Source organism: Papaver somniferum, chromosome 9 (assembly GCF_003573695.1).
Source record: "Papaver somniferum cultivar HN1 chromosome 9, ASM357369v1, whole genome shotgun sequence".
NCBI lineage: Eukaryota > Viridiplantae > Streptophyta > Magnoliopsida > Ranunculales > Papaveraceae > Papaver > Papaver somniferum.
In genome coordinates this window covers 112,169,660-112,186,853 of record NC_039366.1, presented here as the reverse complement: position 1 = coordinate 112,186,853, position 17,194 = coordinate 112,169,660, and the positions used below count along the sequence as shown (strand labels likewise).

The window sequence follows — 17,194 nt, the reverse complement described above, 5'->3', positions numbered from 1 at the left end:
ATGCAGTATTTATAGCGTTAGAAAGTCGACCGTTGGGATATAGTTAATATCGAGTGACACTCATGATAATGCTTATATTATCTATCTCGTTCGTTAGAAACTCTGTCGCTTAGTGGTTTTCCATAATGGCGCAACTCGTTTTCCATGCCACATGGTATGTCAAACAAGTTTTTTTTTGACATATGCTGTGAGTGATACTTTGGCATTCCCTTTAAAAGGAAAAAGAATTTTTTTACTCAAAACCACTTATAATAGAACTTCGATAGATTAATTATTTCGCTGAAATAATAAAATTTTCTGGTCCCAACTAAATTTGGATAAATTAAATTTTAACTCAATAAAGTAATAACTTCGTTAAAATAATAATTTTTTTTTGGTGCGAGACTATTAAATTATGGAAGTTTTACTGGATCTCGATAGTAAGACGGAGCAGCAGGAGAGGATTTGTATTTAGAATAAGAGGCTTTAGCCTTTTCACTTTCTCCCTTCCCCAAACCAAATCTTCTGATGGATTCTGAAACCCTAATTTCATCTTCTGCTACCTCAAATCAATTAGATCATCATCATCCTGCTCTAGAAACCCTAGCTACAGAATCAATTCCAAATCCCGAAACAGAAAATCGAGAAGAAGACCAACAATTGGTATCTCAAAACGGCGGTGGTAATAGTAGTAATAGCGAGAAAGATGGTTCAGGCGGCGGCGGTGAAGAAGAAACAAACAGTAGAAGGAAACGTGGGAGTAGATGGGATCCACCGACTGAATCTGAAAACGCTGATTCTGGAACTCGAAAGAAGAAATATCGCTGGGCAGATGATGATGCTAAACCAGTAATTCAACTACCAGATTTCATGAAGGAATTTACAGGTACTATGGATCTTGATCCAGAAGTTCAAGCTCTTAATATACGATTATTAGAAATTAGTAGAATTTTATTATCTGGATTACCATTAGATGACCGTCCTGAAGGTGCTCGTTCACCTGAACCTATTTACGACAACATGGGTGTTAGAATTAACACTAGAGAATATCGTAATCGGGAACGATTGACGAAAGAACGGTCTGATATTATCAGTCAGCTTATTAAACGAAACCCTGCGTTTAAACCTCCAGCTGATTATCATCCTCCTAAGCTTTAAAAGAAGTTGTATATACCTATGAAGGAGTATCCAGGGTACAAATTTCATTGGTCTTATCATTGGTCCAAGGGGAAACACACAGAAGAGAATGGAAAAGGAGACTGGTGCAAAGATTGTTATTCGTGGTAAGTGTTTGATTAAAGAAGGAAGGTTACAACAGAAACGTGATTTGAAACCCGATCCTGCTGAGAATGAAGATTTACATGTGTTGGTTGAAGCTGAGACTCGGGATGCACTTGAGGCTGCTGCAAGGATGGTGGAAAAGTTGCTGCAGCCAGTCAATGAGGTACTCAATGAGCATAAGAGGCAGCAGTTGAGAGAACTTGCTGCTTTGAATGGAACCATAAGGGATGAAGAGTATTGTAGGTTGTGTGGTGAACCTGGTCATCGTCAGTATGCTTGTCCTGCTCGTACCTCAACTTTTAAGAGAGATGTTCTTTGTGAAGTATGTGGGGATGGAGGTCATCCTACCATCGATTGTCCCATGGAAGGCACTACTGGAAAGAAAATGGATGCTGAATACCAAAATTTTCTGGCGGAATTGGGTGGTAGTGGTCCTGAATCAATGACCAAGCCAAATTTATCAGTGGCTCTTCTCGGGGCTGGGTCTAATCGTTCGGGTAGTGTTCCTCCTTGTGCAAGTGGTAACAACTCTGGAGGTGGTGGTATTGGGTCTGCAACGCAACCAGGTTTGATGACAAATGGAGCCAAAGACCGGGAAGGATTATGATGATACAATACATTGGGTATTTGCCACCAAATCTTGATGATGATTCGTTTGTTTCAACCCTTTGGCGATATTGTGATGGCTAAGGTTATCAAGGATCGGGCAACAAATGTAAGCAAAGGTTATGGTTTTGTGAAGTATTCTGATATTGCATAGGCAAATCAAGCTATAGCTAGTATGAATGGCTACCCTCTAGAGGGGAGAGTGATAGCTGTTAGGGTTGCTGGTAAACCTCCTCCGCCTGCAGTGGCATCTGAACCTCCAACTCACAAGATGCCTGCTTACCCTGGTCAAGATCAGGCTATTGGAGGATATGCTTCTCAGCAATTCACATCTGGTGGGCCTCTTCCTAATCCACCCCATAGTGCCTACATGGTGGCACCAGTTCCTTGGGGGCCACCTCCTCCTTGTGCTCTCTATGCCCCACCCCCTCCTGGTGCAAATATGTACAATTCTGTGCAAGGTCAGTCTATGCCACCTTATGGTGCACCATATCCTCCAACACACTCATAGTACACCTAGCGAAGGACAACAGAGCTTCCCCCCTGTTGTGCAATCCCAAAATACTCAACCTGCACCTTCTAGTACGTATGGAATGCCTCCAAATCCCTCATACCCCACCACCACCACCACCACCAAATTACCCATATTATTATGTTGTACCTCCTCCTCCTGTATCACATTCAGTGGGTGACCACTCACAAAACATGGCTGCTGATCCTTGGGCCTCAAATCCACCAGTGCCACCACCTGTTTCATCTGCCGAGCAGACATCTTCTGGTGTTGAGGCCGAGTATGAGAAGTTCATTGGGGATCTGAAATGAAGCGGTTCAGATTTTGAGATGGCGTGAGATTATTTGGAGCTGTTGTGAACCTGCTTTCTTACCTATTGCTATGACACAACTTGTTGGAAATTTCAGACTCACATCATTAACTTTGTTGTGCTATTATGAAAAATTCTGAGTCTCGCTGGCAAAGTTTTACTGCTGCTTCTTCCTAAAAGCCCTATGATGCTACTAACAGTTTCTTTGTTTTATTCATTTTATGACTATGTGGGACTAATTGCTTGTTTTTTTGAGATGGGTTTTTACTTATTTTCTTGGTTAATATTTTATCTTTGATCTTATTGGCTTAATAGCTCTGGTTCTGTATTAGCTACTAAATCAGCTGTTAGTGTGGGTACGTGCAGAAAACTCCTTTGGAAGGAAAGAAGAGACTGAAGTGGACAAGATTTTGCTGAACCTTTGGAAGGTAAGGATGCTCTTCATCATCGAAGGCCCTTCTGAGAATCCATTTCTCAATACGCCCCAGACTCTTGTTAGAGCAAGTCTTATGGTGGAATCCAACCTATTCCAATTGTGGAAAATTCATGGAATGTCAAGTCTAGTGGCTTCCAAGTTGGGGTTTTCCACAGAAAATCCAAGCAACGTTTCATGGTTTGGTGGAAGTGTTCGTGGAATCCATCTAAACGCCAATAAGAATAGCGCTGAACGCCAATAAGATTGGCGCAGTAGAGGACAAGAAACGCCAATATGAATGGCGCTGAACGCTAATCAAAATAGCGTAAGTCAAGCGCTAAAAAGAATGGCGTTCAGCGCTATTAACAATAGCGTTTTTCAGCGCCAATCTTAAATGCGCCAACCACAAAAAACATCGAGGAGCCACTCCACTTCTCCAATCCTATACTTATTTTTTTTTCCTACTCTCTCATTTTTTCATTTTGAACAAACTAGTTTTTTGGTTTCATATATTGAATCGAATCGAATCAAATCAAAAAGAAGATAAAATTGATTGATACTAAAAATACTTCAACTACATTGATTCCACTACATCAAATTGCAAAAAAAAAAAAGTCATAATTGAAGCTACGTAGTTCCATAAGCTACATGGTTTCATATATTGAAATGACGAACATTGCTAGTGTTAGGATAACCAAGTGTTCTAGGAGGATAACCATGTTTTTCCAAAATCTTATTTTGTTTATCCAACATAAATTGCTGCTTCCATTCCGGCAAGGTCTCAACCACCACATCCAACACTTCGAGTTCATGTTTCTCCAAAGCCAAATCCACAGATTTCTTTTTTGTCTCTGCAATAGTTAATAAATATTCTTCTTGTCCATCCAATCTTGCCATCTTCTTTGCATTCTCTTCACTAAAATGTTTCAAAATACGCTCAGTTCCGTCGTTGATGGCCGATAGCTCCGAAGCTTCCCTTTGTTGATCCCTTTTCCCCGTTGGTCGACGAGGGTTATCCTCTTCATGCCATATTGGGTCGCTTCTTGCGGGAGCACTACTTGTTGAAGCATTAACACTAGGAGCATACGATTCATCTTCCACATTTTGAGTAGGATCAATTTCTTCGGGATTGAATCCGAGAACATGGGCTTTGAAAAGTCGGTACACCTCTTCATTTTGAAAAGGTTTTCCCTTGCTAACCTTACTATATTCCAATCTAGCTTTTCTCTCCTACAAAAAACAAACAAAAACCCAAGTTAGAAATCCTTCAATAAAATAAAATAATATACATTAAGAAATCTTAATAAAACTTACAAGATCATCAATTCCGCATCCACTTGCATTGTTTATATGCAAATTTCTTAAGATACCAACCCATTTTTTGACATCTTTTTTCAAGGTACCAAATCTATTTTGCAACTTATGAACAGTTATGTCATTTTTATTCCCAAAGCTGCTTACGTAGGTATCGAATACCCGCTCCCAAAACTGGTTTGATTTTTGATCAACTCCGGCAACACCATCAAGTGTAATGCTTATCCAAGATTTGGTGATTGCAACATCTTCGGGTGTAAGATATTTTGCCATGGTTAAAAAAAAAGTCTGAATTCCAATGAATTTTAAGAAGATGGAGAAAAATCTAGAGATTGAATGGTTTTGGTCTGAGCTGAGAAGTGGTCAATTTATAGGGAAAATTTCGAATTCAAAAAAATAGCCGTTGAAACGCTATTGTTAATGGCGTTTTTTTGTGAGTCGTTGAAAAGAGGGGAGAGTGGCCAAGTTTTCCGGTGCAATCAACTTGGAAATCAAAAGCAGGATCCGCAACAACTATTTCACTTAGAATACGTAAGAAAAGAGGTCGATACATACCCAAACGTTGGTGGAACTTCTTAGGGCCCCAAGTACAGTTAGGTCCAAAGTAGTCATGCATCATCCTTGCATCTCCATCCTCTCGTTGCCTGTCCACCATTTGTCGCGTCAATACTTCTTGAGGCACCGGTTGGAAGAGCCTATGCATTCTTTGAGTCATATACTGGTACACCACAATTTCTCTCTCCTCGCTATCATCACCAATGCTAAGATCGATACCATACGTCATTAGTACATACCTCCTTGGCGGATTTTCATCGTCCATATTGCACCTGTAAACAAAGCTCAAATACTGTAAGCATTCCAAGATTTTCATACACACATATAAAGAAAAGACAAAAGAAAACACATTCATACAAAAGAGAAGATATTCATACACACATAAAGAAAAGACATTCATACACTAAAGAAACATTCATTCCCACATTCTTGAATTCATACACCATCAAGACTACATCTGTGTTACCACAGTAAACCCACTAATCACACGGTTCTATTCCCAACATCCTTTGCACTTCATCACAAGTAAAACCATCACTATTATTTAACATTTGGGTCAATTGTGTCTCTTGAATTCTTTCATCTGGTGCATCATCTAATGCGACATCATGACTTGTGGCTGGTCTTTTACGACAATATTGGGAGTTTTCTGCAAGATCATAACATGATTGGGTTGACGTTGATCCTTCCCCTCCGTAATTCCCAAGAGCTTGTGCACGATCTTGTTCAAACCAATAATTGTCCTTTGTAACATTTAACGTAGCAAAATTGAGCGCTAGATCTTTCCATTGCTCCTGAAAAGAAACACCAACATAGAAAATATGTTAAAGAGCTTTTAATGTGTAAAGAAAATCATAAAAATATGGCAAACAAAATAATTGAAAGAGTTAAAACCAAAAATTACTAACCCTTGTTCCCCAACTGCTATCATACGTAAATGGAGGAGCTTCGGGTGGTTGCAAAGGCACTTGAACACGGTTGCCTTCACTGTCTGAGCGTACGATATACCATGGAGTTTTTGGAAATTCAGGTGAAAATTGTGAGACGTTGTCATACATATACCATGTTGGATGTATTGAGGGGACCTGATTCACAAGAAATGTTGGATCTTGAGTACTTGCAGCTCCAACTTCATCTCTGTTATCTTGACGCAGCATTTCTGGAAGCAAAAATCCAATAGATTGTTGCTTCCACCACCACGCATATCGGCTCTCTTCAACATGTTTATAGTATCGTCCTTCAACCACATCAATAGGATCCGGTGGGTTAACAAGGTCTTCCAAACTTTCACGTGGACTTCTTGGAATTGTTATAAATCCACTTGTTTGCCTTAAAAACCGTTCACCAAGATACATGATACTATTATCGCTTTCCGGATTATAGAAAGCCACTCTTCGCATGGAGAGTTCACGAGCATGCACTATATCAGGATGATCTCTATACACACTAGTTGACCATGGTTGCCATAACGTTCCAACAATTGTCCTCAACTCAATTTGTTGGCGAGCTGTAGTAAGGGAGTTTTTAGCACTATCCCTTTGAAACTTCACTAAACTATCTTTCTTAAATATCATAATCGCAGGCCATACATCAAGAGGTACATCTTCTTTGAGAAAATGCGTCAAAGTACGAAAGTATATGTAAAACTAATATTCTAGAAGTATCGCCATTCCACACATGTTTTTTCCACCTCTAATAACCGCACTCGTGCTACTATACAAGTGACTAAAACAAGCCGAACCCCAATCATAATCACGAATTGCATTCAAATCACGCAAGGAAGCGATCCAACCTTTGCTTGCTCTTGTAGTGCTACGTGCCATTAAATTTTTTGAAATCACCCATAGTAAGAAGTATCGAGTCATAATCTCCCAATTTTCATCATTAGTTGGATTTTCCTTAATATATTTTGCGAGGCAACTAATAGGAAAATCACCCGACTTCTTGTTGTAGTTTGCATACCCATGCACAGGTGCAAAGTAGGTATTCTCTAGTTCTTGATTTTCTCTACTTTTCCATCTATTTGTAGCGATGTATTCCAATCTTCTACGACTATTTCCAATAGGAATTCTGGATAAGTGAACAAAATCTAAAGGGGTGAAACCAATTTCAAAGTTTGGGAAATGAAACGAATTGGTGCTATACCACCACCTCTCTATGATACCATAAGATAGTTGTTGATCAACTCTCTTAATTCTAATTTCAAAAAATCTAGCAAGTCCGGAATTTTGAATAACTTCACTAGCGCTTTCATGAACCACTACACGATTATATAAATCCTCAAGGTCCTCCAAATTACTTCTAAAAACAATATCATGTTGTTTATCATGTGGGTTTATACTTGTAGAAACATGTTTCTCATCCCACTCTTTTGCACTCAACAACATACACACATCCATGTCAATATCTATAAAAAATCATCAAATAAAAACTAGTCACACAATGCACTTAATTGTTTACATAATGTAACTAAAACATGTTAATTCATTATCTCATGGCAATTTCACACAATACACAATGTTCATCATCTAAAACCCTAAATCACATGTCAAATTCGTCATAGTTGGAATCAAAATTGTTATCATTCATCAAACAACCGGGTATCATGCATACAATCAATAATCATATCATCTAAAGCCCTAACATTTCATCAAACCATAAAATAAACTCAAATTTCACTAACCTCTCTTTGGATTCTCAATCAAATTGAGAAATTGAAGTATGCTTAGATTCCTTATGACGCCAAGAACAAACCCTTTGAACCAATTTCACTGATTTGAACCATCATGCCAGAAATCAACAAGGGGGTTTTAGGGTTTGGTTTTTCTTAATGTTTGAGAGAAGAGAAGAAGATGAACGAACTGAACTGGGGAAGGGATCGATGGTGTTCTGAACAATGGCGCTCGGCGCTATTGATAATGGCGTTAAATGCTATTCACAATAGCGTTCAGCGCTATTAACAATAACGTTCTGACCGTTGACTCAAGTCAAGCGCTATTCTTAATAATGTTCTGATGCGCTATTCTTATTAGCGTTCCTCTGGATTCCACCATTACACTTGCGCTTCCATCCACAGTTCCAAGTGCTGAGGTGGCGTGGAAGATGGAAGATGGATGGATTCCACCATAATACTTGCTCTCAGTCTGATAAAAAAAACAGCAAACTCAGCTTTTACGTACAGAGAAACAAGAAAAGGAAAAATTAGAGATAGTTTAGTAGAGTATTCTCATCATTTTCCACTCAGGGTCAATATCTACTGCTACATTGATAAATTCTTTGTCCAAAAATGGAACCCAGAGTCTCCAAACCCCAATCAGAAGTTGATTTATTAGCTCTCAGACATTCATACTGATGGAATTAATCTGCAAAATGGAAGAACAAAACGTCTGTTAGACATCTATATAATTTTGTGATATAAAAATATTATAATTACAATCACATTTCATTAACATCGCGGGGATAGCTCAGTTGGGAGAGCGTCAGACTGAAGATCTGAAGGTCGCGTGTTCGATCCACGCTCACCGCAAACCTTTAGTTTGATTTTAATGTAGGCTATTTTCTTATGCACAGTTCGTGTTCAGTTTGATTTTAATGTAGGCTTTTTTCTTATGCACAGTTCACCTTTCACATCCGTTAGGTAGATTTAACTAACTTCTTGTTCACTAGGATAAAGAGATATAATACGTTAAAAGCTCTAACTTCCCTTGTACTACTTTGAACAAATATGTCTTAACTTCACTCCTACTCGAATCCTATAAGCAAATTCACTCCAACTCTTTCATATAAGCTTATAATTCTTAATCTTCACATTGCTCTCTTTCTGTCTCTTTAATCTGTAATGATGAACTCTGCTCTCGCGAAAACTTCTGTCTACACAATAATTACGGTCTTCTTCGTGTTCGCCTTCATCGTATTAGTACTCCGCACAGATGAAAGTACTGGATCACTTTTTTCTATTTCAATTCTCAAACTTGACAAGTCTTGGTTAAGTCAAGAATCAAAAACAGGTCACGAAGACATAATAGCGAATGACATCAGTAATTACACTCGTACAGGTAATTCGGTTTTACCTCCAGAAGAAAGTAATGACACAGGTATTGATAATGAAGAGGAATTTATTGTAAGCACCTGTGATATTGCTAAAGGGAAATGGGTTTTCAACAATATGTCTAAGCCTTTATACACAGACCACACTTGCCCGTATCTCGATAAAGAAGTTTCTTGTGTGAAGAACGGACGAACAGATTCTGACTATCGTCACTGGGAATGGCAACCAGATGATTGCGTTTTGCCAAGGTTCATTACAAGCTTAAACGACTTTATAATAAAATGCCTGTCCACATTATATTTGAGTCTAAAATTTATATTTACTATGTTGGTTTGGTTTATTTACAGGTTTGATCCTAAGGCTGTTCTTAATAAGCTGAGAAACAAAAGACTCATGTTTGTAGGAGATTCACTACAGAAAAATCAATGGCAGTCTTTTGTTTGTCAGGTTCAATCAATTATACCTGCAGAACAGAAGTCAATGCAACGCGGGCGTCCTCATTCTATTTTCACGGCTAAGGTTTGCACTATATTCGTCTAGTTAGTGTAATGTCTTTGAAATTTTCAGTATAGATGACTAAAAATTTCAGTAATTTGTCAGGAATATAATTCGACGATTGAGTTTTATTGGGCGCCATTTCTCATCGAGTCAAATACAGACCTCGATATCATTGCGGATCCAAGGAAGAGAATACTGAAAGTAGATTCAGTAACTAAGCATGCGCAGTACTGGATGGGGGTAGATATTCTTGTTTTCAATACTTATATTTGGTGGATGAATGGCATAAAGATTAAATCACTGTAAGTTCAAGACTTCTAGTTACTCTTCATTGAGCTTCAATTGAATGGTTTCCTTCTAAGCTTTAGTTCATGTAATGAAAACAGATGGGGTTCTTTCGCAAATGGGGACGACGGGTTTGAAGAGTTGGATGCAGAAGTTGCTTACAGGATTGGCTTGAAGACATGGGCAAATTGGGTTGATTCCACTGTTGATCCAAACAAGACCAGGGTTTTCTTTACTACCATGTCTCCAATACATATGGGGTTTGTTTCATTTCTCAATCACAAGTACATTCAAAGTTTATAATAAAACACACCTGGCAATCTGGATAAACGGATCATTCCCTTACTAAGACAGTAAGGTTGCTGCAGAATATTCCGTTTGAACTGGACCGTGCACTTCCAACTGCACTTGCAATTTTAGCACAAACGTTGCTTTGTGAAATTGCACTTGTAGTTGCATCTGATGCAGGATGTGTATATGCATAATTTCTGAAGCGGGTTAGTTCGTAAATGCTGAGCGCATATGAGTGTTTTAAGTTTGAAGCAATGATCTACTTCCTAGTGCAGTTGCATGGTGGAAGTAATGTAATGTGCATGAGTTCCTTTTCTTTGTTTTTCAAGTGATTTCAAAATACTGATGATAAACTATTGACTGCAGAAGCTACACTCAGCATGAGAAAAAGGGATATCGATGCTACAATGAAACAAGGCCATTTCAGGAGTACTGGGGAAGATACTTGAGTCAACGTGTTACGAACATAGTATCCAGTGTCGTAGAGAGAATGAGAATTCCTGTTCAATTTATCAACATAACACAAATGTCTGAACAAAGAATCGATGGTCACGCATCAATTTACACCGAGTCTGGAGAAAACGTGATAACAGATGAACAAAAACATCATTCAGACTGCATTCATTGGTGTTTGCCGGGTGTACCTGATATATGGAATCAACTATTGTACACATACTTGTAACCAAAAACACATGAAACATAACTTAAAACACAAAATAGAGCATCTGCCTTTCACTTTGTTATTATTCTTCTTCACCTGAAAAATAGTCCGGGCCGTCTGGGATTAAATATTGACTTCCATAAAACCCACATCCATCATTTCTGACGAATGTCGCCGGGTCATCTGTGATATTTTTCACTATTGACTTCCAGTCTAGATCCTGCTTGTTCTCGTAGTACTTGACCACACCCACTAAGTTGAGTTTCTCCTTTAAGCGTTCAACTGATTCAAAAGGAATTGAGATTTGAAACACATTCTCAGCCTTAAAGTCCTTAAATATGACAGTCACTGCAATTTCCCCATATATATATGGTTGGACAGATTAACAATCTCAATGTCGGTTAGTATGGACACAACGAAAGGTATCTCTACAAGCATAACTAGGCAAAATGAAGTCAGAAAAAAACTGGATGGTACCTTTGAGGGTAGAACCCCATGAAATTCCCAGTCTGTTTCTAGCTCTCGGAATCGACAATTCAGTTTAGCTCCAAGTTCCTCCACAAAGTTCTGTGAATCTTCGTTACGGCCCTTATCCCTCGTTTGCTTCTTTTTCTCAATCACATCTGAATCATAATCCTGTCCCTGAGGGGTCGGCATCAAATGGAACTGGATATCCTTTGATTTTTCTGTCCCACCTTGATGTGGTCATGCAAGTGGAAGTGCAGAGAGGCGGCAGCATCCTCTCGTCTGCAACCCGGAAAACAGCTGCATTTATATCCGCAACCTTGAAATGCATGTATTTTGCATCATTTCTTGTAAATATGAACCCGTTTACATGGGCTTCAAGGGTTCCAATAATGGTCTTTCCACCTTCACCTTGCATTCCTCCTACCTTAGCAAGGAGTGCGACATCAGTTAGCTTTATGATCCTGTCTTTCTTTTCAATCATCAGGGGATTCATGGCAAGATCATATTGTGTGTCAGAACCCATCAGAAGAAAAAAAATGTGTGTCAGACCAGTTCCCCTTTTTTGATCTCCCATACTTAATTGGTCTCTTTTTCGTTGAGACCTTTTCACGGGTTCACCTGCTTATAGTTGAGCTTTCCCATCTGGTAGGTGTCGTTTACCTAAGCTATAAAAAAGTGTAGTGCAGTGAGTTAGCAGCAGTTGGAATGTCAATTTATATATCATTCTACCCTTTCCGTAAACTTTATAGCACGTTGTCTTAACTTTACTCTTACTCAAATAACTTCTCCACTAATATAAATCATATGATTTCAACAACCTTATTTCTTCTTTTAAATCCCCTGCCTCTTTAAGCTTATTGCAGTCTCAGCTACCACATTGTTAGCACAATGAAACATGCCCGCGTAAAAATTCCGCTTTTCGTCATTGCTATCACGTTTCTTGTATTTGCCTTTGTTGGGTTATTCTACAACGATGAGAATTCAAAGTTACTTTCTGCTGCGTCATTTTTCAAGCTAAGCAATTCTTGTTCAAGTCAGGAAACAAAAACAAGTGATTCGGTCACCTCTGCGAAAAAGAAAACAAGAAGTGATCTTGCCAGCAATGGTTCTTCAAAAGGTACACTACTTTTACCGTTTATATGTCATGTTTCATTTGTACCTTACGAAATTCGGTTACTTGTTGGTTAATATAGTTCTTTTCTAAATGGTCACTCAGTTACTGAAGTAGAGGAAATCGACAAAACTAATACAGACGATGAAGAGTTTCTTGAAAACAAGTGTGATATTACTAAAGGGAAATGGGTATTCAACAATTTGTCTCAGCCATTGTACTCGGACCAATCTTGCCCGTATATCGACAAACAAGTCTCGTGTGTAAAGAACGGTCGAACGGATTCTGATTACCGTCACTGGGAATGGCAACCAGATGATTGTGTTTTGCCAAGGTCGATTTCCTTTCCTGCTAACAAATGTGCATATCCACCACATTTATGCTTCTACGTGTAAGTCTAAAATGCACATTTGCTCAAACTATGAATTCATCTGCAGCTTTGATCCTGAAGTTGTTCTTGATAAACTGAGAGGAAAGCGTCTCATGTTTGTTGGAGATTCACTACAGAAAAATCAATGGCAATCTTTCGTTTGTCTGGTTCAATCTGTCATACCGCCAGAACAAAAAACCATGCGTCGACGTGGTCCTTCTCACACTGTTTTTAAAGCCAAGGTACGGGCGGCTATGCTTTCACTGGCACTAGAAAAGCGATTATTTTCAGGAATTGATTAATGACTGCACTCCATTTTCAGGAATACAATGCTACAATTGAATTTTACTGGGCGCCGTTTCTAATTGAATCTAATTCCGATCTCGATATCATATCAGATCCAAGGAAGAGAATACTGAAAGTAGATTCAGTATCTAAACATGCACAATACTGGGTAGGAGTAGATATTCTTATTTTCAACACATACATTTGGTGGATGAATGGTATCAAAATCAAGTCACTGTAAGTTCCAGCTCTCAACTTTATCCGAATCGAAATGAAGCTCTTTTTAAGCTGATTCATGTTATTGATTACAGATGGGGTTCATTTTCAAATGGCGAAGACGGGTACGAAGAGTTGGAGGCAGAAGTGGCTTACAGAATTTCCTTAAAGACATGGGCTAATTGGGTTGACTCTACTGTTGCTTCCAACAAGATCAGGGTCTTCTTTACTACAATGTCTCCAACACACATGGGGTATGCTTCATTTCTCAACCTGAAAACTGTGCAAACTGCAAAGCTAGAAGTAAAATACATTCATTTTGGGATAAATTCAGATAATGGTGTGTGGTTAGCTAATGATGAGTTATTGGGCATTGCAGGAGCATAGATCGGCATGAAAAGAGAGGATTTCGCTGCTACAATGAAACAAAGCCTTTCAACAAGTACTGGGGACGTGATTTAAATCGCCGGGTTATGAACATAGTAGCCAGTGTAGTAGATCGAATGAAAACTCCTGTACAATTTATCAACATCACACAAATGTCAGAGCGTAGGATTGACGGACATGCATCAGTTTACACTGAATTTGGCGGAAAAGTTGTAACAGATGAACAAAAAGCAAAGCCAAGAGGCCACACAGACTGCATACACTGGTGTTTACCGGGGGTGCCGGATACATGGAACCAACTGTTCTTCTCATACTTGTAATCAAGAAAATAATATAACAAACCCTTTCGCTAACCTCACTCTCTGAAATTCCTAATGGTAGTTATGTACATATGACACTCTAAACTGCACACCGCTACCTTAGAAATATGTAAATCGGAAATCTTAGGTTTGAATCGCAACACTAGGAACATCCAGTTCGACCATCCTCTGAACGCCAGTCATGATTTTGGCTGGGGATATTGAAACAGGAATAGGACCAGGCAATTTTGGATCATACGCCAAAACATGAACACCTAAGGCAGATCGGCCAGAAGGGTCGAGATTGTTGGACCAATTAGAGTCCCATTCAATGGCTTTGGCTGTGCTGCAGGCTATGCTTGCACCTCCTGGAACTGTTAATGTTGCTGAGTTCTGCATGGAAAAATATAAAGGGTAACTAAATTTATAAATATTCTGATCAGATCAACAGTGTGCTAGTTGTTTTCTACAGTTTAACCGGTTTTATTACCTGTGGGAATAATCTCTCGAAGATCATTCTATAGTAGTAAGCCTCTTTACTTGTGGGCGTATTATGAGGGTAAATGTGTGCTGCCTGAAGCATCATTTTGTCCGTCACCTGGAAAGAAAGATGTGCGTTTTATAATTCAGAAATAAGAGATCATGCATAAGCAGATATTGACAAACACACTAAAGAGAGAAGAGTACATTTTCTGCAGCATGTGCTTTAAGCCCATCAATCCAGCTGTAGCCAACACCATCACTAAACTGTTCTTTTTGCCTGTAGAGAATGTGCTGCAAAACCGAAAGGGGGTTGTGTCAGTAATTTACATTGGCGGTAAAGATGAGACAGAAGAAGACAAGATTTTGCAGACCTTTGGAAGGTAAGGACGCTCTTCATCGTCGAAAGCCCTTCTGAGAATCCATTTTTCAATGCGCCCCTGACTCTTATCAATCTGATTAAAGAAAAATAGTGAGCTCGGTTATAAGTTCTGAGAAACAAGAAAAGTGAAACTTAGAGATAGTTTAGTTGAGAATGTCTCATTTTCCAACATACCATTTTCCACTCCGGGTCAATATCCATAGCTACATTGATAAATTCTTTGTCCAAAAATGGAACCCGAGCCTCTAGACCCCAAGCAGAAGTTGATTTATTAGCTCTCAAACAATCATACTGATGGAGAGCATTAATCTGCAAAACGGAAGAACAAAACTCATCGTTTGTCATCTCTCCAACAATCTTTCTCATGCAATATATTGAAACTAGAAATGTAGATTGGTTACCTTACGACATGTTTCACGGTGGAACTCTTCTTTGTTTGGTGCCTTGTGAAAATACAAGTATCCACCGAATATCTCGTCAGAACCTTCTCCAGATATCACCATTTTCACTCCTAGTGACTTGATCTTGCGAGACAAAAGAAACATAGGAGTGCTTGCTCTTATCGTAGTCACGTCATGCGTTTCAACATGGTATATAACGTCTTCAATCGCATCGATTCCATCCTATTACGGTTTCAAAGTAACTTAGTGAGTAAGAGAAATGAGATTCATGGAACCTGAAAGATGCTAATCTGTCTTTAAATACCTGAACTGTGAAATGAAATTCATGGTGAATGGTACCCAGATAATCTGCAACCTCTCTTGCTGCCTTCAAATCTGGCGAGCCCTGATATAAATGAACGAATTATGAGGTTATTTTTTCAGAAACACGCAAAACCACATCTGAAATCTTGTTATGAAAATTAGAAGTAACCTCGAGGCCGACGCAAAAGGAATGAAGTTGAGGTCCCCATTGCTTTCCTGCTTTTGTAGCGGTCAAGTGGCGAGCAGTGATGGATGCAACTAACGATGAGTCTAATCCACCCGACAGCAGAACTCCAAAAGGTACATCGGTCATTAGCCTCTTAATGACAGCCTAAAATTTTTTGATTATTTCATTAGCTACTTAGAAAAAACTGTCCTATTGGGACGCAAGTTGCAGTCAGATGCACAAGAATTGTCAATTTCAAGCTCAGTACCAAAACTCCAAATGCTTTAACATAACAAATTTACTCACATTTTCGAAAGCACGTCTGAGAACCAACGGATCATATGGAGTAGAGGGAATAGTTTCTGACATCCACTTCGGGTTATACCACCTACGGAAACCGCCTTGTTTACTCGAGTACAAGTGACCAGGAGGAAAGTACTCGAAATGTTCACAATCGTCATTCAGACCTTTCATTTCTGATGCAATCCAAATCGAACCTGACAAAGAACAACCGTGCGCTAATTTACCGATCTATCCATAAACAAAAGAAGCTGCAGCTAATTAGGCAGGCAGGTTAATCAAAGACTTACCATCTAGCCCCCAGCCAATATAGAGGGAGGTGATCCCAATTGCATCTCTTGCAACAATGAAGCTGTCGTCACGGGTGTCCAACAATACAAATGAGAACATCCCATCCAACATGTCCACAAAATCTTCTCCATGTTCCTCATACTAGTAAAGCCAAAATGCAGCCGAAAATAAAAATTACTCAAAGTCATTAAACAATTAAAACACTAAAGGAAACGTTTCAAGAAATCTGAATGGGAACAAACCAGATGAGCTATGACGTCGCAGTCACTTCCTGTACGGAAGCGGTGATTCGGCAAACCCTTCCTTAACTCTTCATGGTTGTATATCTCTCCATTCACCTGTGTTCTCAACCCATGAACATCCTTATTGGTTCTACTTCTAACAAAATAGAAGCCATTGGAAACTAAAATACTAAAAATATGAGAAATTATCTTACAGTTACAACAATGGCTTTGTCTTCGTTATAGAGAGGCTGATCACCCGAAGTTGGATCCACAATTGCAAGACGTTGGTGCGACAAAAAACAGTCACCATGCTGGTACATCCCACTCCAGTCAGGTCCTCGGTGCTTCAACCTGCACAAACAATTTTTGTAATATGGTTCAATTCTACAACGCTTATGACATAAATGCCGCGAAAATGGATTGCTTAATGCGATAATGACCTTCGTGAAAGCTCCAAGACTCTAACTCGTTTCGCCTGTGAATCATCAGAACAACCCAAAACAGCTAGTATCCCACACATTTTTCTAGTTTCTCCCAAGATATTTAAAATGCAAAAACAAAAATTAACAAAGAGCACAAGTTTGTTTATATGGAAGAGCAGACGAAATTGCAAGTGGTGGAAGAGGAAAATCGAAGCTGACAAAGAGAAATTTCAATGGATTAAACGAAAATGTAGGCTAAATTTTAGAGGAAATGGAGGTTAGAACTCAAACTTTCAGTACAATGATATAAAAAAAATATATATCCACAACCACTG

General features: G+C 39.0%; 5 protein-coding genes, 1 non-coding gene and 1 pseudogene across 6 annotated transcripts; 4 read left to right on the top strand and 3 right to left on the bottom strand.

Annotated features, from left to right (window-relative positions):
• The first annotated feature begins 431 nt into the window (after positions 1–431).
• On the top strand, positions 432–2,996 carry LOC113310351 (annotated as a pseudogene).
• Positions 2,997–3,756: 760 nt separating this feature from the next.
• Positions 3,757–4,689, bottom strand: LOC113312425. The gene is made up of 2 exons (XM_026561179.1): positions 4,417–4,689; positions 3,757–4,332 (listed from the first exon to the last, which is right to left on the bottom strand). The coding sequence occupies exons 1-2, from the start codon at positions 4,687–4,689 to the stop codon at positions 3,757–3,759; spliced, it is 849 nt and encodes a 282-aa protein (XP_026416964.1).
• A 1,928-nt stretch (positions 4,690–6,617) lies between these two features.
• On the bottom strand, positions 6,618–7,370 carry LOC113312423 (protein MAIN-LIKE 1-like). Its single transcript, XM_026561175.1, has one exon. The coding sequence runs from the start codon at positions 7,368–7,370 to the stop codon at positions 6,618–6,620; it is 753 nt and encodes a 250-aa protein (XP_026416960.1).
• A 1,054-nt stretch (positions 7,371–8,424) lies between these two features.
• On the top strand, positions 8,425–8,497 carry TRNAF-GAA. The gene has a single exon. It is a non-coding gene; the product is annotated as a tRNA-Phe (tRNA).
• A 199-nt stretch (positions 8,498–8,696) lies between these two features.
• Positions 8,697–11,073, top strand: LOC113313487 (protein trichome birefringence-like 3). Its single transcript, XM_026562270.1, has 5 exons — positions 8,697–9,267; positions 9,367–9,538; positions 9,620–9,819; positions 9,904–10,062; positions 10,460–11,073. Exons 1-5 carry the CDS (start codon positions 8,810–8,812, stop codon positions 10,773–10,775), a joined length of 1,305 nt encoding a protein of 434 aa, XP_026418055.1. The 5' UTR covers positions 8,697–8,809; the 3' UTR covers positions 10,776–11,073.
• A 989-nt stretch (positions 11,074–12,062) lies between these two features.
• Positions 12,063–13,944, top strand: LOC113309982 (protein trichome birefringence-like 3). Its single transcript, XM_026558516.1, has 6 exons — positions 12,063–12,339; positions 12,439–12,667; positions 12,771–12,945; positions 13,026–13,225; positions 13,300–13,458; positions 13,584–13,944. Exons 1-6 carry the CDS (start codon positions 12,111–12,113, stop codon positions 13,909–13,911), a joined length of 1,320 nt encoding a protein of 439 aa, XP_026414301.1. The 5' UTR covers positions 12,063–12,110; the 3' UTR covers positions 13,912–13,944.
• Positions 13,814–17,143, bottom strand: LOC113309981 (asparagine synthetase [glutamine-hydrolyzing]-like). The gene is made up of 13 exons (XM_026558515.1): positions 16,878–17,143; positions 16,650–16,788; positions 16,456–16,551; positions 16,213–16,354; positions 15,929–16,119; positions 15,626–15,787; positions 15,458–15,538; positions 15,154–15,375; positions 14,927–15,061; positions 14,745–14,825; positions 14,578–14,664; positions 14,381–14,488; positions 13,814–14,283 (listed from the first exon to the last, which is right to left on the bottom strand). The coding sequence occupies exons 1-13, from the start codon at positions 16,955–16,957 to the stop codon at positions 14,035–14,037; spliced, it is 1,773 nt and encodes a 590-aa protein (XP_026414300.1). The 5' UTR covers positions 16,958–17,143; the 3' UTR covers positions 13,814–14,034.
• Positions 17,144–17,194: the final 51 nt, after the last annotated feature.